The sequence below is a fragment of the Microcaecilia unicolor genome, chromosome 1 (genome assembly GCF_901765095.1).
Source record: "Microcaecilia unicolor chromosome 1, aMicUni1.1, whole genome shotgun sequence".
In the NCBI taxonomy this organism is placed as follows: Eukaryota; Metazoa; Chordata; class Amphibia; order Gymnophiona; family Siphonopidae; genus Microcaecilia; species Microcaecilia unicolor.
In genome coordinates this window covers 622,216,311-622,242,780 of record NC_044031.1, presented here as the reverse complement: position 1 = coordinate 622,242,780, position 26,470 = coordinate 622,216,311, and the positions used below count along the sequence as shown (strand labels likewise).

The window sequence follows — 26,470 nt, the reverse complement described above, 5'->3', positions numbered from 1 at the left end:
CTTTTCTAGTTTAGGTCCTTTGCACTGGAATCATTTCACCAACTTCGCTGGAAAATATTAAACAGAAATTGAAAAAAATGTAACCTAGAATCTGCTTACGTAGCATCCCAGCTACCAGGGGAATGACTAATTGTAATGGAAGTGAATTTTAAAGATTGTTTTTCATCTCTGTCTTGATAGACCAGTGCACTTGGGGTCTGTATTGTTGATTAGAAGTAATTCTGTTTAAAAATCATTGTAACTTTGATTGTGTGAAAATAAGTTGGAATGCAGAAGATAAGGCACAGCTCTAATTAATTTGGTATGTGAAGGGGAGGATGGTACTTGTTTTCAGAAGTCCAGCTTGGCCATCTGGACTTTGGAAGGCATGTGACCACATTCCCACAGTCCTAAACAGAGAAGCATTCTGTAATTTTCCTTAGAAACTGTCCCTAGCTTTGAACATGAGCTCAGAGCCTAATAAAAAGGGAGGGCTTGTCACAGCAGAGTGGGAGCTCATCTGTTAGCAACGTATGTGCTGCACAGAGGATCTGTTCCTGGTCCAAGAAGCTCCTGGCTCTCGCTGTGAACCGCCCCCCCCCCCCCCCCCCCCCACTGATGTTAAGAGCCTGGATGATGTAAGGACCAGTGATGTATGTATTATTGCTTTTTTTCCTGGTCTAAGAACTCTTTGCATTGCTTAGATGTAGAGACCAGTGATGTAATGATTGTTTAGGTAATCATTGTGTGTATAGAGCTAATCATTGTATATGTGCTAACCATTGTATATACCTTAATCATTGTAGAATTTAGCTCCTCTAATAAAGGTCTTATTTACTTGATATGAATCCAAAAGAATCCACAGTAATTATTGGGTAGTCTGTGTCAGTGAGGCAGGCTGTAAATCCATAGCAGTTCACTAATGTAGGTAGTGGCTTCTAAGTCACAGGGTGAAATTCTTGGACTCTGTTCATGGTTTGGGTTAGTTTTTCATCCTCTGAAACTTGCAGTATCTCATTCACTCCCAAACTCCGCCTAACAGTTTTCCTGGAGATCTCATGTCACTATGCCTTGAGTCTCCAGTCTCCAGCTCCTCTTGTGATACTCTTTTTCCAAAAGCCACACGAGACTCTAAGCAGATTTGTTCTACTTGGAGCAGCATCTGTGGCCACCTGGCCCACTCTTGAACCCTGCAGCTGCCTTCTTCCTGCCAGGCCTTGTGCTGCAGTGCCATGTCCTTTCTACTGGAGGATTTGACCCACCCAGAGGTCAGTGAGTTCCCCGAAGAGAGCAGCGGTGTTTGTGGAAGATCTCCTCCAGGAAACTGGCCAGCTTATGGAAATCATCCTAGCAGAGAGAGGGGAAAACAGACTTGTTAACTGTCCACATATCCACCAGAAATTCAGTGGGGGGGGGGGGGGGGCTGTTCTTTTCTTTCTGCTGTCCATTCTCATTATTCCCACAGTCTTTGAATCCTTTTCCTTCTTAACTTCTCCTGTTTCTATGAACCAGGGCAGTCCTAGTGCTAAAAAAAACCCTGGAGATTATTTTTGTGTTCAATGGTCTGCAGGAAAACAACTCACCTCGTGAATAAACCCATACTGCACCAGCTCTGAAGCAATATCCTTGGAGCTGTCAGCTGTGGAGAGAGGGATATGTATTAGAGCACAGTATTTAGGAACCGTGAGACTATGAATAGTAAATAGCAAGATTAGTGTCTTACAACGGTACAATGGTCAAGACATAATCCACCCAGTCACTTAACGTCTCTTCTGCTCTCTTTTCCTAGGTCCATGCCAGGGGATAGCTTCTCTGCAAAGTCCATCAGGGTATATTTTATCTGAAAAATGCTTTTCATTTCCTCTATAGTCTGTGATCTGTGTTCCTCCCCTCTCCACAAATGTTTCTGTTCTGGACCCTGAAGGACTCTGACTCAAAGTATGTCATCTATACCTGTTCTCAAGACTATTGAATAATTAGTGGATCATCATATGATACAGATGTTCAAATATTTGAAAAGTATTAATCCGCAAACGAACCTTTTCCGGAGATGCGAAGGAGGTAGAACGAGAGGACATGAAATGAGATTGAAGGGGGGCAGACTCAAGAAAAATGTCAGGAAGTATTTTTTCACGGAGAGAGTAGTGGATGCTTGGAATGCCCTCCCGCGGGAGGTGGTGGAAATGAAAACGATAACAGAATTCAAACACGCGTGGGACAAACATAAAGGAATCCTGTTCAGAAGGAATGGATCCTAAGGAGCTTAGCCGAGATTGGGTGGCAGAGCCGGTGGCGGGAGGCGGGGATAGTGCTGGGCAGACTCATATGGTCTGTGCCAGAGCCGCTGGTGGGAGGAGGGGCTGGTGGTTGGGAGGCGGGGATAGTGCTGGGCAGACTTATATGGTCTGTGCCAAAGCCGGTGGTGGGAGGAGGGGCTGGTGGTTGGGAGGCGGGGATAATGCTGGGCAGACGTACACGACAGGTACAAATCAAGGTAAGGTATACACAAAAAGTAGCACATATGAGTTTTATCTTGTTGGGCAGACTGGATGGACCATGCAGGTCTTTTTCTGCCGTCATCTACTATGTTACTATCAGAAGGTGAGTATGTGAAGAGTATTCTTCAACATCAGACAGATGGTGTCTCCAACTAACACCTGTATTCCTCATTGGTTCTTTTTATATGTTGTTACTTTTTTTATTTGTTTTCCAAATTGTTACAAGATAATCAAGTTACTTCCACAACATAGTCCTCCACATTTTCATAACTCCTATAAATATATGTTCACACTTATCTGTTAATTTTACATCTCCATGCAGTTACTACAATGTCATCATGTACTCTGTATGTTCACAGAAAAAAGATCCGACACAGCGCTACGTTTTGCTCTGAGCTGTGTCAGGGAAATGTACTTTTTTCACTCCTTTTTAATGGTGCCATATTCACCAAGGATAACATGTTGACTAGGTTGGAAGACCAGAGGCATCTATTTTGAGGCTATTTATAAAAGCACATAGGTGTCTGTGTGTCATTATAAAATAGCCTCACCAGAGCATCCAAAAATGGGCTAAAATCAGTGGTGTGCTGGAGCGGGCTCTCATGGGCTTGCGAGAGCCGTTTGTTAAGTTTTTAAGAATTTTGGGAGCCGGTTATTAAAGTAGGCCCCTCATGGCTACTTTAACAACTGGCTCCCAAATTGTGGACTTGGGCCCCTCCTGAATTTTCTTTTACTTTGCTGGTGGGGATGCCAAGTAAATAGACTGCTGCTGCTACTTGTTTTCAGCTCTGAGCAGCAGGCTGGGATTTCTCATGTATACGCGAGAAGTCCCAGCATACTGCTCAGAGCCAGAAACAAGCAGTGGGAGTGGTGGCAGTCCATTTATAGGCCGCTGGAGCCCAGCATCCCTGCTAGGAAAGGTATGCATAGTGTGCTTGCATGAGGAGGGAGAGAATGCCTCCCCAGTCCACGCATGCCCCCCCCCCAATTGCAGGGCTAGTTACACCCAGAGAGAGAAAGCCTGTTGTTAAAATTTTACCAGCACACCCCTGGCTAAAGTGCAGCCATTTAACATTTACACCAGCTGGGGAGTATGTGGCTAGGTGTATAGTTTATAACCTACATACTTACTTTGTGACTCCACCTGCGTTCTGCCCAAACTCCTTTCCTGAACACACCTATCCTCAGGTCCAGGGCCGGTCTTAGCAAGTGCGGGGCCCTATGCAGACCAATCTGATGGGGCCCCATCCTAGCCCCGCCCCCACCCTAGCTCCACCCCCACCCTAGCTCCAGGGCCGGCCACCCCTCCCTGTGAGCTCCAGGGCGGCCACCCCTCCCTCTGAGCTCCCGGGCCATCCCCTGGGCTCCCCAGCTCCAAGGCCGGTCTCTCTGTCTCTCTCCCTCCCTCCCACCAGCTCCCTCCCAGCTCAAAGGCCCCCCTCCCACCCAGCTCCAAGGCCTCCCTCCCACCCAGCTCCAAGGCAGGCCGGCCGGTCTCTCTCTCTCTCCCACCAGCTCCAAGGCCCCTCTCTTTCCCCACTCCAAGGCCTGTCTCTCTCTCTCTCTACTACTACTTAACATTTATAAAGCGCTACTAGGGTTACGCAGCGCTGTACAATTTAACACAGAGGACAGTCCCTACTCGAAGGAGCTCCAAGGCCTCCATCCAGCTCCCACCCAGCTCCAAGGCCTGTCTCTCTCTCTCTCTCCCTCCCACCCACCCACCAGCTCCAATGCCCCCCACCAAGCTCCCACCCAGCTCCAAGGCCCCCCTCCGTCTGAATGTTAAGTTACCTCGTCGTCGACATCGGGTTACAGCGGCCGGCAGGTAGCAGCAGCAGTGAAAAGCGTGCGAGCTGCTGGGCGGTGCTTCGGGAGACTTCCTTTCCCTCACTCAGCTCTGGTCCCGCCCTCGAGGGCGGGACCAGAGCTGAACGAGGGAAAGGAAGTCTCCCGAAGCGCTGCCCAGCAGCTTGCACACTTTTCACTGCTGCTGCTACCTGCCGGCCACTGCCTGTAACCCGACGTCGATGACGAGGTAACTTTTAACATTCAGAGGGCGGGGGGACTGGAGCTTGGGCGGGTGGGGCGACTTCAGGCACGCCACCGGGGCCCCCTTGAGCGCAAGGCCCTATGCGGTTGCCTCGCCCTAAGACTGGCCCTGCTCAGGTCATGTAACAATGGGTGCCTTTTTATCATGTGTAGTGTTACATGTGCAGTAAAATGGTAAGAGGCCTTTTACATGCATACAATAGGGTTTATGCATGAAAATCCTTTTAAAAATTACCCTAGTGGAAGGTAATTCTAGAAGAGCAAAACAAGGGAAACAAAACTTCCACAGTAATCGAAACAAAAGCCTTCCTTGGGGGTCTGTTTATGCTGATTGAGGAGGAAGGAGTTATGTGTATGGAGCTGCTGCTATTTCTGAGTTTCATTTATTTTTCTCCATTCTCCTCATTGCATTGCAGACAGACCCTTCCTCTTGAGGAAGGCCTGAAACACGGCCCGTGTTGGGTCAAGTCTGTCTATGCATCCTATGCACCTTAGCGAATAAAGTTTTTACTTTTAAGAAGCATTAGACTTCTGGACTTTATTTTGGTTACTATTTTGGAACATCTTTGGTTGCTGTCTTCCACCCCTTCCTTTCTTGGAGAGTAATTTTAGGACAAACAGCCTAGGAGGGGAGGCCAATAGGAACTTTTTTCTGGCTATTTTGTTTAGACACATAGGCGGTCTGTGTGACCTGCTGAAATTACAGCTAAAAAGTAGCCATGTATATTTACACCAGAGGGGGAGCAACACAAATATATGCGGCTGAAGTATGTGTGTAGGTGTGTATTTTATACCCTACATGCACCCTTTGTAATTTCTTCCAAAAGGTCCTTATACGGAGATTTGACCATTCCATGAGATTACCACTAGGGGTTCCCAGCGCCATTTTGAACCCAGCACCAGCAAGGGCAGGAGTGACTGGGAATCGCTTCTGCTTGACCTCAAGATCAGGAATAGAAGAATGTTGTGGCAAGGTAGGCCCTTGGGGGGGGGGGCTATGGGAGAGTGGTCGTATCTAGACTTGGGGGTGGCTTTGAAAGGGAGGCTCAGATATTTGGGGGGGGGGGAGCTTTGGGTGAGAGGTTTGAGGTTGTGGACACCTCAGGAGGCAGCTTGACTTGAACTTGCTTGGCTTCTTTAAATGCAGTCCAGTGCTCCCAAGATGGTAAAATAAATCCAGTTTTTTGCTGGTGTTATTTTTCTAGCCACAAGGGTTTACTTATTTAAAAAATGTATAACCCGCACCATCTACCATTCTGGATGGTTCACAAAATAGCATTCATAATAATATTAATGTAATAACTGAAACAGACACATGAAACTGAAACAGTTTTGCCTCCACAATTCATCAACAGATGGCAGGACTGATGCTCTACCCATGTTCACTTGAAGAAGTCCCTCCAACTGAAATTCAGCATTGCATGCAGGTTGTTTATAGTAATGATTGTGTTCATGTGAGCACTGTTAGTCACTAGGCCACAAAACGTAAAGATTAGGGACCGGAAAGGGCTGATTCATGCAATCAAAAACAAAGTAGACAACCCATGACAGCAACAGACGATGGAAATTCTGATTAATGCTCTATGTTTAAAATGACGCTACTACAATTAATTCAATCTCTACTCTTTCCTCAACATTTCTGAGTATAAGTTCAGGCTATTATTCTATCACCTCTAGACTATTGCAGTTCATTGCATTTAGGTATTTCACATAAATTATTGAGGAAGTTAAGGTTGGTTCAGAACACAGTCACTAGGGTTGATTTGGAGGAAAAGTACATTTGATCATGTGACTCCCTTATTTCTTGATCTCCATTGGCTTCCTATTGAAACACAAATTGTTTTTAAACTTTGTTGTTTAGTCTTCAAAATATATGAGGCTCTGGAAGTTTTTCTTTTATTATTTTCTCTGTTAGGTTCTTCTTTTAAGAGCCAAAGAACGAATCATCTTATTTTTACATTTCAGTGTGAAATATAGGTCACTAGTAAAAAAGGCCCATTTCTGACACAAATGAAATGGGCGCTAGCAAGGTTTTTCTCAGAGTGTGTATGTTTGAGAGAGTGTGTGTGAGAGTGACTGTGTGAGAGAGTGAATGTGCGAGTGTGTGTGTGTGACAGAGAGTAAGACTGGGTGCGAGTGTGTCTGTGAGAGAGAGAGTGTGTGTGTGAGCATGAGTGTGTGCCAGGGCCCCCCCTTCCAGTTCCAGGGTTCTCCCTCCGTTCTCCCAGTTCCAGGGTCATTCCCCCCCTCCCTCCGAGTTCCAGGGTCGTCCCCTCCCTGCCTCCCTCCGAGTTTCAGGGTCCCCTCCCTCCCCTGCATTATGCTCTCTCCCCTGCATTCATCCATATGCAGGCAACAACCTCTGTGCCCTGCCCCCTCCATCCATCCATGTGCAGCATCTCTCCCCTGTCCCCTCCACCTCCCTCCCTCCCCCCTCCAAGTTCCAGTGTCCCCCTCCCTCCTTCCCATTTCCAGGGTCCCCCCTTCCTCTGTCCCTCCTTCCCAGTTCCAGGGTCCCATGGAACTGGGAGGGAGGGGAGACGGAGAACGTTGGAGGAGTGACATCAGCAGGTGTTTACAATCCCAGTGACACACATTGGAACGTTTGAGGAGAACGTTGGAGGAGTGATGTCAGCAGGTGGTTACGATCCCAGTGAGACACATTGGAACGTTGGAGGAGCAAATTATTATATTAGATTATCCCTTGGATTCTATATAGTGCGACTTAAGTTGTGCGTGCAAATCAAGTCATAATTAGTTAAGCCAATCAGCGCCAATAATTGCTACTTAATAAGCAGTTATTGACATTTAACGAGCAACTAGTGGCAGAACTAAGCACATTCTATAACGTGATGCAAATAAATTCTAAATTATATAGTTGAAAAGGGGGTGTGGAATGGGCAGGTTGTGGGTGTTTCTAAAATCTATACATGTTGTTATAGAATACACCCAGTTCACGTCTAATGTAGGCATCAGCATTTACACCAAGTTTTACTTAGCATAACTGCCTATGACTAAATCTGGTCATGCGGACGTGCGCTCAGCATATTCTATAAACTGCGCAGAAATTTAGGTTTATTCTATAAAGTACGCCTAGCCGTTATTTCATTTCAGCGCCAATCTCTAGTTGTTCATGCCATTAGAAATTGGACTCTTCAGTATTTTGAATTTTATGCTATGCCCAATGTGTCTCCTTCTACTTTTTGGGAGGCACTTAAAGCAGTTCTTCAGGGCAAAATTGTTGCTCTGAATGCTTATCGTAGGAGACAGCAGGCACAACAGAAGGAGACTCTGCCCCATCAGATCTATAAGCTTGATCATACACTTAAGTCGGGAGGGTACAGATTGCTGAATGAGTGAGCAGAGGAGCCGCTGTACACAGACTCAATGCATGTGCATGAGCACAGAATAAATCGATTGGCTCTTGAATGAAGATAAATGCCTTTTAATTGTCAAAGCTCACCTAATGGTAGCAGAGTCTGCATTGAGCCTGTAAATTAATTTAGCATAGAGAGACTGCAGAATTGATATAGTGTGGATTCACTGCAGCTAGACTCATATTTGGTAAAACAAAATATGAAAGTATTAAACCCCTATGAGAAAAGCTACACTGGCTCCCACTTAAAGAACGTATCACGTTCAAAATATGTACCCTAGAGTTCACAAAATCATTCACGGAGATGCCCCAGCCTACATGTCAGACCTGATAGACTTACCACCCAGGAACGCTAAAAAATCATCCCGCACATTCCTTAATCTTCACTTCCCTAACTGCAAAGGTCTAAAATACAAACTAACGCATGCGTCAACCTTTTCCTACTTGAGCACACAATTCTGGAACGCGCTGCTGCGCAACTTAAAGACGATCTATGAACTAACTAACTTCCGTAAACTACTGAAAACCCATCTCTTTGACAAGGCATACCACAAAGATCAACAAACAAACTCCTATACATATATCCAGAATTGCCTTATGATATTTGCTTGTTATACTACTATCATGCTTTCTTATTATCATGTTACCCAAGATCCTTATGCAATACTAAATGTCTATTTTCTTACATATTTCCACTATACATGATGTAATGTAAACCACATTGAGCCTGCAAAGAGGTGGGAAAATGTGGGATACAAATGCAATAAATAAATACCACATTTCTTGTAAACTTAATTGTGTAGGCCAGTGATGAAGAGAGGATCAGCTGGATCCGATTAAGCTCTATAGATACAAGATATCCTTGAGCTCTTTGAGGCCGTTTTCCTTCTGTAGAAATTCCAGCAGGAGACAATTTACAGGTAGTAAACACAGATTCTACCATCACGCAGTGGGATTCAGTATTTAATTATAGTCTAGCGATTTGTTGATCCCATCCCTTGAATAATAATTTCCTGGCTTAACCATGCCATTGCCCCCTGGGTATTTGCTCATATTTACAATTTACACATGTATATCCTGGTTTTCTAATACTGGGTTTTCTAGGTTTATTTGATTTGCACATGTAAATTCTGTATTTACACATACAACTGATGAATAGGGCTTCTTAAATAACCACTTTAGTCTCTCAGCTATGGTCTTGTCCTCTTTGAGTGCCCTTTTTATTACCCATCGAACATCTAATGGTCCAACTGATGCCCTCTCATAGGCTTCTTTCTTCAAATGTACCCGAAGAGTTTTTATTATGAGATTTTGCTTCTATGACGAGCTTCTTTTCAAATTCTTTTTGCCTGCCTTATCAGTGCTTTGCACTTAGAATGCCAGTGCTTTTGCTGTTCCTATTTTCTTCATTCAGATCTATTTTCCATTTTTTTAAAGTTCTTCTGTGGGCTACAGCGTCCTCTTTCAACTGTATTGGCAGTTGCTTTACCTTCCTTCTTGCTTTTTTAAAGCATGGAATACATCTGATCTGGGCTTCCAAGATGGTATTTTAATACAATATTAAAAATACATTTCAAAAACAATATAAAGAAACAGCCAAAAACAGCTAAACATCTGCCACAGGAAAATAAAATAAAGAAACCTAAGGCAGTAGCCCCCATCATGAGGCGAGATGGAGCACTGAGTGAAAACAAAATTAAGATTAAAAAAATAAAACAACAAATCTATCCCTAATCGTTATCAAACATTTCTACACTCCAAAAAGAAATTTCTCCAGATAAGTACAAAGAAAATATACACTTTTCCCTTTATATGTCACCAGACACTTGCAAGTGATTAGTGTATGCTACATCCAGACAAATTTGCTGTTTCTGCTCACAAAAGATTTTTTTTTAAGTTTTTAAATTCAATAATTTATATTTATCATTAGAGAATGTAACCAGAGGGGTTGCTCTAGTTGAAATTGTCAGGCACACCAACAGCAAAGGTGATCCAGGGAATGAAGAGCAGACACAAGTTCACAAAAAAACAACTTTATTGGAAAAGGCCTCAACTTGGCCATGTTTCAGCTTTGCCTTTGTCAGGGGTCACAAAAATCTTCCAAGCAAAATCGAACATGTTCAATAAAAATACTCCTTATACTGCATAGCATAGTGCTGCTGAGTGAATCCAAAATTCAATAGCGGCATTACGCTACGCAGTATAAGGAATATTTTTACTGAACATGCTCATGGTGACCCCTGATGAAAGCAGAGTCAAAACTTGGCCAGGTTGGGTTCTTTTCCAATAAAAACATTTTTGCTGAACTCGCATCTGCTCTTCACTCCCTGGATCACCTCTGCTGTTGGTTTGCCTGTGTGTTTTGCAGAGGTTTGTCTCCTGTTTCTTCTGCTTTTAGAAATTGTATCTAATGAGCTCTCCAAAAAGCCTGTCAGGTCCAAGTTACTATTAGGAGCCAAAATATCTAGCTCCCTTTCAGTTGCATTCACCACATAAGTCTTATTAAAATAATAATAACAATTAGCAATCAATATGTCATCATGATAGAAGATATTTAAAATCTCTTGAAATATTTCCTCAACAAAATTTCTGAAGATAGGAGTCACAGATTCCTCATCTTAAGGGAACTTTCCATAGCCTCATGTTTAGGGTATAAACTGAGGCTATTTTTAACTGCAGAGAAAGAAGGTGCAACTCCACTACCTAAACCCCCTTCTCTAGCAAAATTAATTTAGAATCCATACTCTGTAATTTAGATACAATTTCAGAGGTAACAGTACATAGCTGAGCCACAATGCCTTGAATCATCTCATTGGTTCAAGAAACCACCCTCCAAACATCCTACAGGGAAAATATCTTGAGCCCTTGGAACAATATTTTAATAAGAGGTACTACATTCTTATGCATATGAATATTAATGTAATGGGGAGTCTGGGAAAGCCTGTACACGTCCTCGGATGTCTCAATCTGTAGGACAGTTAAGGTAAATTAAAGAAGCAACTGGAGGAAGGTGGTAGACACTGCTCGGAGGAGCTAAACAAAGCTTCTTCCCTGATATAAACTGTTAACTTTGGTAGGTGTTCCTTTTATTTTTTTCAATATTTAATTTCAATATTCCTCATTTTATCATAGGCTCCCTTTTGAAAGTTAAATGACATCATAATTGATTTGCAGTAATAAGGCTGAATTTGATCACGTTATGATTTTTTTTGCCAAATGGTCCTGATACTGTTAATTCTTGCATAAAATCCTCTGTTCCACCGCCTGTCAGTTCCTGAACCAGCATGCAGCAGTCATTTATTGCAATTAGAAACTTTACCTCCCTGGTGTGTTTTGATGTGACACTCAGTATTGGGGTAATTGAAATAATCTATTATTATTGTGTTGCCAAGTTGGTAAGCTTCCCTAATTTCTGTTAGCGTTTCATTAACTGTCTGTTCATTCTCACCAGGTGGATTGTAGCATATCTCTATTACTATACTCTTCCCTATCTCGAGAACTTGCATCCTATTACATCGATTTGATTCATGCTATCACTGTGGTATAATTTGTAACTTGGTATCCCTGTGTCCCATTGGGCTATTCTTCTTCCTCCAGGTCTCCGAGACACCAGTTTTATTTACCTCTTCAATGCTATATATTCTAATTCTCTCATCCATTTTAACTTCTAGCATTTGTATACAGACATTTGAAAGTATTTTGTTTTGTTTTTGGTATTACAACCTGCTTAGCAGTTGAGAGGGATTATGTGAAATGTTCTAACTTTGTCTGTTGTTTACTTAAAGGCATCTGGGCTACTTCTGCCATTATTGCAATCTTTCTGTTGTAATACCCTAACTTCCCTCTGTTGTTATCCTTCAAAGATACTTCACTTCAAACCATGTTCTCCCGAGAATCTTTTGGTCTTCTTCCATGATCTAGTTTAAAAGCTGCCTTCCCTTGCATCATCATCTTATCCACGCATTAAGACTCCAGAGCTCTGTCTGCCCCTGAAGTACTGAATTAGGAATATTTCTGATAATGAAATTCTAGATTTCAGCTTTCTATCTAAAATCCTAAATTTGACTTCAGAATTTCCTTCTTGAACCTTCGCATATTATTGGTACCTTCATGTACCAAAACAGCCAACTTCTCCGCAGCATTGTCTAAAATCCTATCTGAGTGATGCATGAGGTCTACCACCTTTGTACCAGGCAGACAAGCTACTAATTGATCCTCTTGTCCACTAGCCACTCAGCTGTTTAAATTTCTAATAAATCATCAGCTAAAATGGTCATCCTAACCTTTCCCTCCTGGGCATTGTCAGTGCTAGAGGATTCTTCATCACCTTGACGGCAGGTTCTAGCTACAGCATTGTTTCCTCTCAGGTGACCGTTCCCCACCACAGGGGCTGCCAGAGTAGAAAGGGGAGAACTCTACTATGTCCCTGAAGGATTCCTTTATATACTTTTCAGTTTCCCATAGCTTTTCCAGGTTGGCCATTCTAGTCTCCAGAACACAGATTCATTACTTGGTAGACAATCATATGTGGCACGATGCAAAAGGGGCAGGGATTTTAGATTTGTCTTGCGCCTTTTTTCAGTTGTAGCTCAGGGTAAGTTACATTCAGGTATTGTAGGTATTTTCTTGTCCTTTGAGGGCTCGTAATCTAAGGGGCCCTTTTACCAAATAGTGGTACTAAAGTGGCCTTAGTGCACCCTTAGATTGGTCATTCCCACATGCTAAGGTCATTTTTACCGCTGGGGTAAAATGGCGGAATTTCCTTTTTTTTTTTTTTTACACTAATAACCACTTGCTAATTTTGCCATTAGTGTGTGTTCATTAAAATAGATTATCACATGAGCCCTTACCCTTACCGCCATCTATTATGTTTTTATTTTTTTTTTAAATTTTTTAAACATTTGTATCCCACATTTTCCCACCTATTTGCAGGCTCAATGTGGCTTACATAGATCCGTAAATGGTGAATACCAGTTCCGGAGAAGAGAAATACATAGTTAAGGTAGAGGATACTGTTACGATTCTGCCCATGTTTCAGGCTCTCAGTCATCTCGCCACCTGGTGGCCAGACATGGTGGATGCATTGAACTGGCTGGTTTGTCACCCGTTCCAGATTTCATCCCAGTCCGGTCTGGATCTTCCGGGCTGCGAGACTTGCTTGCTTTGGTTGAACCTACACAGCACTAGTAGTTGCCTGGTGATTGCTGCAGCTGAGCCTCAGCTGCTGCTGGGCTTTTTAGTCAGTTGGATATTCTCTGCCTTTGCATCGCCTAAGGCCCTGAGGTTTGTTAGGGTGCTGTTTGTACTTCTGCTCAGTCTGGTTTCTTGCCCTGATTCTTGTCTGTTTTAGTTAGTCTGTGGGTAGTTAGATTAGGTTTGTTTGTTTGCTAGTCTTGTCTCTGGGTTTTAGTTTTGTGTTTAGTCTTTGTCTGTTTGTGGCCTAGTGGCTGCTCTGCAGCTTTTAGTTCTGTGTCTTGTTTGTCAGTGTTTTGTTCCTGTTTTAGTGGCTGCTTGCAGCTTTCAGTCTTGCCCTTTAGCTTTCCCTTCCTTGCCCTGCTGTCCCTGTATGTTCCTTTCCCCTCTGACCCTCAGTCCTTGTTCAGCCTAGTGAGTATCCAGTCCTGCCTTGCCCAGTAAGTCCTGCCGGCCACTTGCAGCCAGGGGCTCAACTCTTGGTTAAAAGGTGGCCATGTGCAGGTGAAGTTTCACTGTTTGTCAGAGTTCAGCCTTGCCTCTGGTGTGGGGTGGTTTTGCCTGCCGCTGCCGCTCCTCGACAGTGGCCCAAGGGCTCACAAACCTAGTTCCTGTTTGGAAGACGTGACAGATACAGAGTGAATTTGGTTGCAGGAAGGAAAGTTTAACTTATAATAAGAATTGAAAGGTATTAGGTTAATTTCGTTCGTAAAAGATTAACTTGAATAATTAGGAACATTAAACTACAAATCAAGATATTTTAGCAAAAAACAATTAAGGCTTAATGAATACATTTGCATAGGTACAATTGTTAATTGACATTTAGGATGGATTATTATTGTATGCTTTCTTAAATAAATAGGTTTTCAATAATTTACGGAAATTCACTAAGTTGTGGGTTATTTTTATGGATTTTGGTAATTCATTCCAAATTTGTGTGCATATGTAGGAGAAGCTAGATACATATGTTAGTTTATAGAAGGTAAGGGCTCATGCACTAGGCGTGTGTTAATTGGTTAATGCGCAGCAGTGTAGCTATGCTGATTAGCGCAGAACACGCCCAATCTGTGCTCCCTGACATGCCCCCTGCGTCAATAAATACATTTTCTTTTTCAGAGCATTGGTATTGCACTCGTGGCAAAATTACTGCGGGATGCCTTAGCATGCCCCGTGGTACTTCATTTTTTGCTGTGGCAAGCACCTGTGACTGCTTACCACAGCTTTGTAAAAGGGTCGTTAAGTTTGTACCTGATGCAAGAGAAGGTGACTTGCATCAGCCTGCTGTTCTAACCATTAAGCTACACCTCTTGCTGCTGGACTGCTATCTGAATCTGAATTTTGTTGAATTGTCAGCTAATTAAAAACATTTCTAAGGGAGCAGAGATGTTCAAACTAATCTGAAGTTCTTTTAGTATATTGGTTTATTTTATGATTGCCTGTCAATGATCATCATCACCATTGGAGAAGGCAGGCTAAAATCCAAATTACTTTTACTCTTTTTTTCTGAACAGTGAGCAGTAAAGAGAAAAATCCAAGTAATCCTCTGCTCCTGTTGTGGTAAGAGGTTCTCTTTCTCCATCTCTTGCACTGTTGCCACCTTCTAGACCTCAGTTAGGGGATAGATCCTGAATCCTCATATTCCCAAATCTCCTGAGTTTGGTGCTTTAATCTCAGATCTTCATTGTGGTTCCAGTGCAGGACTTCTGAGGGGCATTCACTAATTCTCATCATGCTGCATTAAGTACATTAAATGTTCACTGTCCACCAGGCCCCTTAGTCACAAATTACACCTTTCCTTCCCTTAAGAAAGTACAAAAACCATACTAGGATGCAGGTCACAGCTCAACTGTCGATGCAGCCTGTCTTCCAGCTTCAAGAAGAGGGTGAGCTGGATGAGAAACAGGGAGAGAAAAAAATCATATCAGAAGCAGACTCACATACTATACTACCAGACTAGCTTAAATCTACAGGATTGAAGGGACACATTTTGTGACATGAGGGAGGATTGTGTGTGGGAGTGGATATAAGCTCTTTTGGGCAAAGCTTGTTTCATTGATCATGTGACCCCTCTTTATATACATTATCATTGGCTTCCAGTGCAATATAGGATTCTTTTTAAAGTTATGATGTTGACTTTAAGGAGAAGGTTCTCCCACCTCATGTTCAAATAATGGTCCCTTATGTAGCAGGGTGTCTGATCTTCTCAATTCTTCTCTAGACTCGTGAGTGGTCCTAGGAAAAAAGGTGCTGGTACGTCCTCCTACTACCTCACTACCATCCCCCCTATCCACCATGACCATAAGCTCCCCCCTCCCTGGGTCTACCTTAAAAGTCTTGGTGGTCTAGTAGCCTCTTCAGAGCAGGAGCGATCACCAGTACTCACTCCTGCCCATTTTGGTTTTGCAAACAGAATGGCTACTGTGACTTCCCGCAGCAGCTCTTGACACTGTGAGGGGTTGCAGCAGCCATTTTGAGACTGGAACCAGCATAGGCAGGAGTGGCTCCTATCATTACTGGTTCCAATCTCAACATGGCTGGTGCAGGAAATCACATCAGCCATTTTGATTGCAAAACAAGCATGGGCAGGAGTGAACGAGTAACGCTCCTGCCTCGAAGAGGCCACTAGGCCACCAGGACTTTTAAGGTAGGCCCAGGGAGGGCCTGTGGGTGGATGGGTGCCTGCCCCTGCAGCGGCTATAAATATGTGCAGCAGGGAAAAAGATGCTGGTACAGAGTACCAGTGCATATTGGCTGAAACAAAAGCTCTGCTCTCCATAAAAATGAAAATAAGGAGGAGGTGGTGAACTACAGGGCAATTAGTCAGATGTTTGAGATGAGTAAATTAATGGAAATGCTTTTAAAAAAGAGAATAGGGTAGCTTCTGGAACCCAATGGATTGCAGGACCCAGGCAACATGGTTTTACTAGAGGTAGGTCTTGTCAAATGAATCTAATTAATTAATTTGTCTGGGAGAAAATAGGGATCATGGGAAAACACTAGATTTGGTACTCTTCAGTAGGGTCTTTGACACAGTTCTACATAGGCAAGTTATAAATAAACCGAGCACCCTTAGTATAGGCCCTAAAGTGATTGAATGGTTTAGAAACTGGTTTAGAGGAAGGCAACAAAGTATAGTGGTAAATGGAATTCATTTTGAGGAAAAGGGCATTACCACAGGGATCTGTTCTGGTTCAGTTCTTTATAACATTTTTGAGTGATTTTGCAGAACGGATAGGGTGTATGGTTTTCCTCTTTGCAGATAATACTAAAATCTGCAATAAGGTAAACACACCTGTGACAAAACAGTGGATTTTAAGTCTGCAAAACTGTATTATTTCTTCAAGTATATTTCTCTAGTTTGGTCAGCAGGTGGTGCATATTTATGTTTAAAGCTGTTACAGACAAATGACTGTTCCCTCTTTAGTTAACACAGATAAGAGATAACCTGCAGTGATGTGGCCAGCTATTTTTTGAAACTTGTTTTGGGCTCTGATTGGCCCAGGAGCTCGAAATTCAGCTAGGATGTACTGGCTTTTTCTTCAGTCTTAGCTAGGGAGAAAAGAGAGAAGGATCTCTTTGCTGAGGCCCACTGATCAGTTATATTTGATAACCTGTGAGCAGCTATATGTCCTAATCTCCCCAGGTACTGTTTAGATGGTATGTTTAGATAGTGTTATAATTAATCCATATTTCAGTTACCTGTTATTGTTTGCTGATTGCACCTTTTCTGTTGTTCTAATTTTTCTTGACAATAAACACTTTTAGTTTATTGCCTCTACTTGTCTGGACTAACTAAGAATCCTGGTGGCTTGTGTGTTGGGTCTGTGAGTGCTTTCTGGGAACTCTGGGACCACTGGGAGTGTGGTTCCAATAACCTAGAAATCACTGGGGATAACTTCAGAGTGGGAGGCTTGCCCAGAGGTGGTTGGAACCCAGTCAGCAAGAGGTGGGTGCTAGTGTAGAGAACAAGCAGCAGGTGGACCTGAGCTGTGGTGGGATTAGACCCTCTAAGTAGCTGCAGGGCAACCCCAGGCAGGTGGCTAGGCATTTCATGACAACCCCTGATGGTACGGATAATGTGAAGAGGGATTTAGCAAAGCTCAAAGAATGGTCTAGAATTTGTCAATTAAGATTTAATACTAAAAAATGCAGGGCCATATATTTGGGTTACAAAAACCCAAGGAAGCAGCGCAGTATAGGGAGTGAAGTACTTTAGTGCACCATAGAAGAGCAGCACTTTGGCTAACCATACCTGATGATTTAAGGTGGCCCAACAAGCAGAAAAAGTGACAGCAAAAGCTAGAAGGACGCTTGGGTGTATAGGGAAAGGAATGGCCAGCAGAGATAGTTCCTCTGTATAAATCTCTTGTGAGACCACATTTAGCGTACTGTGTACAGTTCTGGAGACTGCACCTTCAAAAAGATATAAAAAGGATGCAGTTGATCTCCATAAAGTATATGGGGACAGAGTTAAAGAACTCAATATGTATACTTTGGAAGAAAGACAGGAACAGGGAAATATGATAGAGACATTTAAACACCTTCATAGAATAAATGCATAGGAGGCAAGTCTCTTTCTATTGAATGGAAGCTCTGGAACCAGGGGGCATAAGATGAAGGTGAAAGGGGATAGACTCAGGAGTAATCTAAGGAAATAATTCTTTATTGAAAGGGTAGTAGATGTATGGAACAACCTCCTAGTGGAGGAGGTGAAGATGAGGACTGTATCTGAATGCAAGAGGCATAGATCTCAAAAGGAGAGGAAAGGATAGCACAGATTAGTAGTTGCAGTGGCGTAGCAAGGGTGGCTGCCACCCGGGGCGGTTCGCCGTTGCACCCCCCCCCCCGGGTGCAGCATGATGACCCCCCCCTGGAGTGCATTTTAACTGTTGGGAGGCTCCACGCCCCTTCTCCCATCTGTTCCCCCTTCTCCCATCTGAGTCTCCTCCCCCCCGAACCCAGTGCCTACCCTCAGCTCCGTCCAAAGTCATCTTCTTCCTGCCAGCTCCCGCACCCTACTACCTTTACAAAGAAATCTCGGAAGCCGAGGCGTAGCGCCTCGCGTCTGCATGTAAAAGAAGTGTGGATCGTCTCTTCGGGCCTTTCCTCACTCTGTCTGTCCCGCCCTCTGCTGACGCAACTTCCTATTTCCGCAAGGGCGAGACAGACAGAGTGAGGGAAGGCCAGAAGAGACAATCCACACTTCTTTTACATGCAGACGCGAGGCGCTGCGCCTCGGCTTCCGAGATTTCTTTGTAAAGGTAGTAGGGTGCGGGAGCTGGCAGGAAGAAGAGGACTTTGGGAGCACCCCCCTTGAGTTGACACCCGGGGCGGACCACCCCCACCGCCCCGCCCTTGCTACGCCACTGAGTAGTTGTTATGGATGAATGGGTTGAATAGGCTGTATGGTCTTTGCTTGCCATCATTTTCAATGTTTCTATGTTTGTTTGAGTGCTGATTTTGACTGAGAAAGCAGAGTGGGTAGGTTCTGTGATTGCTGAAACATCAGAGAAGCAATCTTTGTGTCCTTTAGTTATTGAATTTTTCTACAGAATCTCAAGAAATACTTCCAACAATACACTGTAGATACTGTTCCCTTATTGCTATGGGATTATCATAAAAATCACAAAGAGGAGGAAAAGACCTCAAACTACCTGGGTGCTGATGCGGACTTCCAACTTCAGTACCATCTGAGAATTGCTTTTTCTAGAGGGCATAATCTAAAAGAACTTTTGAGCCCTGCCAATTTACCGGCTACAGGATGCCTGACCACATAGACGGTCGGTAGCCCAACTGTTTGGGGAGGCTAAAGGGGCGGAGCTTACCTCCATACGCTCCGTGGCAGCGACGTCAATGAAGAAAAAGACTACAGGCTCACCGCCAGCTTCTCCCTTCTCTCTGCACACAGTGTCCCGTGATGCATTTCCTGTTTCCGCGAGAGCAGAGAGAAGGGAGAAGCTGGCGGCGAGCCTGTAGTCTTTTTCTTCATTGACGTCGCTGCCACGGAAATAAAAGATGAAAATACGCCGGGCGGGAGGGTGGGCTGCACCACAAGCGGAAGTCGACGATTGGGCTGGGGAGGCTTGGAGGCATATTTTCAAAGCACTTTGGGAGGCTAAGTTCCATAGGTTTCTATGGATCTTTGGGAGGCTAAGTGCTTTGAAAATGAGCCCCTTAGCCTCCCCAAGCCTCTTATATGGGGCGCCTATGCCTGACCACCACTAATGGTGGCCACTATAAGTGTGGCAGATGTGGGATTTGCGCCATCACTGTAGAGTGTGTGGATTTTTTCAATCCAATTGATCACAAGCAGTATTTACTGAGATCTTACACTAACTGCCAATCAACTCATGTTGTTTATATCTTGAGATGCCATTGTAATAAACTATACGTGGGGAAGGCTGCAAGTCTGAGTGACTGAACATAAATCGTGTTTGTTAAGGAGCAGGCTGGGAGCGCCTCTAGTTTCCCATTGTAAGGCAGTGAACCACATGTTTGAAGATTTATGGTGCTTTGTAGTACAACAGGTTTTAGCACCTAAACGAGGAGGGGATCACGACCGTCTGTTAAGACAATGTGAACAGCGATGGATACACCGCCTGCAGTCTCTTGAATACCACAGTTGAATGGACAGCCTTTTTGTGAAATGTTTTGTGAATGGTTTTTCCCTTTTGGCTCCCCGTAATTTGAGTTTGATTGAGCTGATTGGTGCACAATATGTAAGCATCATATTTAAGTAGTGGCGCCATTTTGGAACTTTTGTGCAGCCAAGATGGTTGGAAGAATATGACAAGTGAGTAAAAATGTATACTGTTTAAATACCCTGTTTGCCATTGAACTATGCCATTGTGTTCTTTTTGCCGGAGGATGTTTTCTTAATATGGGGTCTGCTTATTTTTAGAACATCTGTGACACCTCCCTTGAGAAAGCCAGTGGGCAAAATGGGTCCCCGTCGGGAGTTATGTTATTGGGTGTTCAGCAGTCTGACCAGCCAAGAAGCTAAGTAACCTTAAACACTTTTCTTGCATTTACATGCTGATTCTTGAATAGAGGGTTTTTAAATATTTAAAAGCAGAAAAAGTAGAAATGTTTTTGAGGAGGTTTTTGGCCAGTGATGAGCAATAGCCTAGTGAGTACTTTGTAGATATTGGTTGGAAGCCCATCTCAGCACCCGGGCAATTTGAGGTCTTTCCCTCCTCTTTGTGATTTTTATGATAATCTCACAGCAATAAGGGAACAGTACCTACAGTGTATTGTGTTAGAAGTATTTGCTGTAGTTATTGAAACAGCAGGGACTAACCAACTTGGGCTTTGTGATCTATGATGTTGTGTTATTGCAAGCAGAGCAGACAACTAATTAGTTGGTTGCTGTGACTGTTCAGAAAATACAAATTTTTCACTATCAGTTGCAAAACATTCTAAGGTCTCCTCAGATTGGCTCTAGATCCTTCCCTCTCACTGAGTCTCGGTATGACTATGTCAAGGGCCATAGGTGGAGCAATTCTGGAAACAGTAACTATGGTAACCGGTTCAGAGAAAGCCAGTCAGTGGGTGAGTGTGCCATACGGTGGTAGTTGAGGTTTGTTTTACTTAAAGCATTTACAGATCCCTTAGTCATCATATGTATGCTTATAGCAATAAATAAAATCTTACATGCCAGCGTTTGGTGTCTTCAGTCTCTTCCATGTTACACTGCATCTGGATTACCTGGAAAGCAAAGACAGAGAAATAAGTTACCATGGTAACAAAGAATGCCATCTGCTCAACCAATGCAAATATTGCTCTTCCCTAATAAATTTTAGCTGCTTTAAGCACACATACTTACCCCATACAAATAACAGAGGAGCTGCAGAATTACCAAGCACCGAGTACCAATCCCAAAAGTATTTTCCTTAGGAATTCGGCACCAGAGGTCCCAAATCCAGAGGATCAACACAAGAATACTGTAATAATAATGAATCAATTCCAGAGTATCCAAAATTCAGGAGATCTATGCATGAATACTGCATAACCATGTGCCAAATCATAGACGCTGGTTGAGGAGCCCATGTACATGAGCTCTCCTTCTCAGGTTGGACACATCTGTTGTCACTACCTTTTCAATTTGAGGAATTTTAAAGGGGATTCTTTTTCGTGAATTAGATTATACAATCTACCATTACAGCGAAACCTGAGTGGAGTGGTGTCAGATATGATGTCCTGAAGGTTCCCTGTGGTTTGTGACCAGTGGGTGGACAGGTCCACAAAGCTTGGCCGATTACACTTTGTTTGTTGTTCAGGGGTGTGCCATGGGAGTTATATGAACTGTGGAGGCAATGTGGCCCAGCATCCTCAACATCTGACTGATGGATACCTGCAGACTCTGGTGCATTTCTGCTACTATTGATATGAGAATTAAGATCTGCTGTTGCAGAAGAAATGCAGATTCAAGCTGTCTATAGATTCCAATTTTTGTGAAAAGCTTAATTGTGACTTGGGTTAGTTTACAACAAACCCTCACAGATCTGGTGCTTAAATAGTCACAAAATGCCTAGCCACCCACCTGGGGTTACCCCACGGCCACTTAGAGGGTCCTCAGCACAGCTGAGGTCCGCCTGCCCCTGCCACTTGTGCTCTACACTAGCACCCTCCTCCCACTGACTGGGTCACAACCACCTCTGGACAAGTCTCCCGCTCTCAAATTATCCCCAGTGATTTCTAGGTTACTGGGGCCACACTCCTAGTGGTCCCCACAGTTCCCAGAAAGCACTCACAGACCCAACACACAAACCACCAGGATTCTTTATCAGTTCAGACAGGCAATAAACTAAATATTGTTTATTGTCTTTTAAAAATCAAACAGTGGAACAAAATAGTGCAATTAGCAAACAATAACATGTAACTGAAATATGGATCAATTATAACACTAACTAAACATTTGCATACTTCCTAGAAAGTACCTGGGGAGATCAGGACATATATTCACCAAGCCTCAGCAAAGAGATCTGTCTCTCTTTTCTCCAGGGCTAAGACTGAAGCAACAGCCAGTACTACTGGGTAGTTTTTTAAACTCCAGGCCAATCAGAGCCCAGTCAACAAATTGTAAAAGTATACTGCTGCTTGCTTCCTGCTTGTGTTAAAGAAAAAGAACATTCAGTTCCCTATAATAGCTTTACAGCAAAGAAACAACAGCTGCTGGCCAAATAGAAGAAATACACTTCAGGACATAATTAAAACAGGAAAATATCTAATACTTTTACAGGCTTAAAACACACTGTTTCTTCATAGTCACATGTATTGATTCTTTTGCACCTTCCTCTAATGTGCTCTTGAGCAGCCAATCATCCAAATAGGGAAACGTGCACCCCTAACCTACATAGAGATGCTGCAATGACTGCTAGGTGTTTTGTGAATAATCTTGGTGCTGACCAGAGGTCAAAGAGCTGTATGCGATATTGGAAGTGGTGTTTCCGTATAATGAAACTCAGATACCTCATGTGACCTGGAAGTATCTGTATGTACTTGGAATAATAATAAAAAAAAAACCCTTTCTTCTTTCCCATGATACAACAGAGTCATGGCCTGTAAGAGGGAAAAGAGTTGTTTGGTAAGCAATTCCTGATGCTAAAAGTTTAACTATGATGCTCTTGGTGGGCAATTTGGAGAAATATTCTCTAATTGCAGACAGCAATCTTCCCAGACAATTTTCAGAACCTATCAGCATGTCAGCACGCCTTTCCTGCACTTCTGGCTTGCTGGTGCCAAACTTCACTGAAGAGGCTCTGGATGCCATATTGAAAATGTTATAGGTTGCATAGATCATGTATTTTCAGCACTCCTTTCCCTCGGTTACAAGCTCAAAGAGTTCACTGGCCTCCTGCGGGACAGTTCAGTAAACTCCACTACACTGAGCACAATGTTCTGCAGGTACATACACGTGAAACGCTGGTAGGATGCTATGCTGGATGTCAGCATAGCATTCTAGAAGAATTTTTTCCCAAAAGACTCCAAAATCCTCACTTCTCTCCTTGGGAATGCCGATGAGTACGTTTTTATATCCATGGCTCTTTTGAGAGCAGATTCGATCACCAAGGAATGGCGAGGAAGATGTAGCTTCTCGAATCCCAGAGCCTTTTGGAACTCTATACATAGAGTTGGCCTTCTTATTAACAGGAGGTAAAGAGAGGGGGGCTCACACATTCTCATCTGTACTTCCCTCAGGATATTGTGAACAGGCACTGTCACAGCTTCCTTAAGAAAGGTCGAGGAATTGGAGGAATTCCAATGTTTCTGCCCTAGATTCCTCCTGTGCCTTAGCCATCATCCTGATAAACTCTGTGAACAAGAGCTCCTCTGGTGGAGATTTACATCTCTTATGTGGTGGGGAGGAATCTAATGGGAGGCCAATGGACTCCTTCTCCAAAAAGACTATTGGCTATTTTAAGATCTCAAGGCGTGCTCTGATTCCAACTTATAAAATTATTCATAAGTCTCTGCCTGCCTTGAACTGACTTTTTGGTCAGGCCTGGGCTAAGGACATCAAGGCACCGAGGACCTCTGGTGTGCTGGCAAAGCTTCTTCTCTCGATGTATTGGAGATCAATAACAGTGCTATTTGCATTGACTCCAAGCTCCTTTGGTGTCAATGTTTCCCTTGAAGGCAGTGCACAGGTCTTGAGCACTGATTATATTGCTTCGATCTTTGGCATCAATGGTGCCAAAACAGCAGCCTCAAGCTGAGAAAGAAAGCACTCCATCCATTCTCCAAAATTCTTCAGAAGCTGCTCCTCAAGGCTGCCATTGATAAAGGTGGAGGCATTACAGTCAGAGTGGTCATATTCTTCTAAGTCTCCTAGAGTGAATCGGGAACTAGGTCGTTGATTCTGTGGAGGCTATCATACTCCCTCTGATACCACTTCAGGATGAGTGATCCTCACATTGGGGGTGCTTCGAGGATACTGGGATCTCAATGCCTTGGTGCTGTCAGCACCATGCTCTGAAGGGGTCCAAGCAGGTATACCCTGGCCTCTGCCTGACATCCAGCATCCTTGTCCCTTGGCGCTGATGAAGATGAGTATGAATTCTTCTTTCTTTGCAGGGGAATGGATAATGATGGATACCGATGAGCTCTATTGATGCTCAAAATCAAGGGTGGGTGATACACTATAGCTTGGGGAACACGGAGACTGATGCTTCCAATGCTGATGTTGGCGGTGTGGACTTACTGGCACAAAAAATGTGTTTACACTGCTTTTCACGACTATGGATACCCCTCTTTGACCAATGTGAGAACAGAAGATAGTAAGAGGGATCATAATCAGGTCCCAGAAATTGCAGGCACCAAGAATAGACGTCCATAATGGATATACTGCTCTTGCACCAGGAATGCTTTTTAAAGCCACTGGGAACCTTTTTCTGGAACATGTCTGTAAAAATAGCCACAGCAAAATCAAACAACTCAATAATGAAAATTCCCAAATGGATGGCCAAGGCCTACTGAGGCCAGGAGAGGGCCGATGATAAAAGAAAGGAAACTTAGAAATGCTCCAAAAAAACTAATTGCTGTGTCATTACAGCATTGGGTCACTGTAAAAGCGATTACTGAGATTGCCCCTCTATTTAAATACTACTACTACTACTTATCATTTCTATAGTGCTACTAGATGTACACTTGAACATGAAGAGACAGTCCCTGCTCAACAGAGCTTACAATCTAATTAGGACAGACAAACAGGACAAATAAGAGATAAGGGAATTACTCAAGTGGGAATGATAAAACATGGGTACTGATGAAGTGAGTAAGGGCTAGGAGTTAAAAGCAGAATCAAAAAGGTGGGCTTTTAGCCTAGATTTGAAGACGGCCAGAGATGGAGCTTGATGTACCAGCTCACAAAGTCTATTCCAGGCATATGATGCAGCAAGATAAAGGGAACAAAGTGTGGAGTTAGCGGTGGAGGAGAAGGGTGCAGATAAGAGACATTTACCCAGTGTAGGGAGAGGTAAGAGTGGAGAGGTACTGAGGAGCTGCAGAGTGAATGCACCTGTAAGTCAATAAGTGGAGTTTGAACTGTATGCGGAAACAGATAACGGCAGCGACGGACTTACACAAGTGAGAAATGTAAATGGTGGCAGAAAATGTCTCAATAAATAAAGCAGATGCTGACAGGGAGCACCAGAAGAGTGCAACTGTTATGCTCCACAGAAAAATAGCTGCTGGCTAGATCATATGAGACAGCGGCAGGTGGAAAGGTGCACGTGCATGTGGAGTAAGTCTCTCAAAAGGTTTTTCATAGCTGAAGAGCTACTCCCATGCAGGACGTCGTCAAGTGACATCGCCCACATGTGAGAAGATGATATCCTGCTTGTCCTGGAGAAATTAAAACTAAACCATATAGTGGTGATATTCAGCTGTTTAAGTAGGACATATAAGTAGTTGTCTTAACTAAAAGAGAGATCTTATCCACTGAAGTCTGACCACATGTTCAGTAGTCATATACTTACATGGACAGCCCAGCTGAAAATCTGCATACAGATAAGCATATAAGTCCTCCACTTACTCTATGCAGCAATCACCTCACTGAGTATTGTTCCCTGAATGTGCGAGATGAAATGGATTGCAACAGGAATGAAAATAGGCAGGTTTTCAAGGTGAAGATGTGGAGGAACTGAAAGAAATCTTGGTGAGCCTGGAAGACGTACTGAGTCAAATCAAAGAGTGATAAATCACCTGGACTAAATGGCATACACCCCAGGGTATTAAAAGAACTCAAACATGAAATTGCTGATCTGATGTTAGTGATCTGTAACATGTCGTTAAAATTGTCCGTAGTACCTGAAGATTGGAGGGCGGCCAACAGAACATAAGAGTAGCCATACTGCGTAAGACCAATGGTCCATCTAGCCCAGTATCCTGTTTTCCAACAGTGGCCAAGCCAGGTCACAATGTAATGCCGATTTTAAAAAAGGGTTCCAGGGGTGATCCGGGAAATTACAGACCAGTAAGTCTGACTTCAGTGCCAGGGAAAATAGTGGAAAAAAAATTGCGGAACACATAGACAAACATGGTTTAATGGGACAGTGTTATGATTCTGCTAGACAGGCAGGGGAATTACTGGGACTCGCCTCTGATTGGCCTGTTAGGGATTGAGCTGACATCTGAGGCAGCAGATGTCAGAAATCAGACCTATTTAAACCTACCTTTCCCTACAATCCATGCTTTAGTGTTTGATCCCTGTCAGCTGAAGCCTGTTACCCTCTCTCTGTCTGTGCTTGTAGCACACCATGCTTTCGTGTGAGTTTGTTTACTCCTCTCATTGCTCGTAGCTTCTCTGTGTGCTGGTTGTTTCCAGCGTATGCTTGTTTGTTTCCCTAGCTAAGCTGCTTTCCCTGATTAC

At 43.5% G+C, this 26,470-nt stretch overlaps 1 protein-coding gene across 4 annotated transcripts in view; it reads right to left on the bottom strand.

Moving 5' to 3' along the window:
• Positions 1-828: 828 nt before the first annotated feature.
• Positions 829-26,470, bottom strand: part of NRBP2 (nuclear receptor binding protein 2) — a 247,184-nt gene continuing 221,542 nt past the window's right edge. For all 4 annotated transcript variants that reach the window (XM_030220357.1, XM_030220367.1, XM_030220360.1 and 1 more), the window contains exons 15-18: positions 20,752-20,805; positions 14,923-14,986; positions 1,563-1,618; positions 829-1,326 (exon numbers count right to left, since the gene is read on the bottom strand). In XM_030220357.1, coding sequence (XP_030076217.1) covers positions 1,249-1,326; positions 1,563-1,618; positions 14,923-14,986; positions 20,752-20,805 — 252 coding nt within the window. In that variant the 3' untranslated portion in view covers positions 829-1,248. The remainder of the gene's footprint in view (positions 1,327-1,562; positions 1,619-14,922; positions 14,987-20,751; positions 20,806-26,470) is intronic.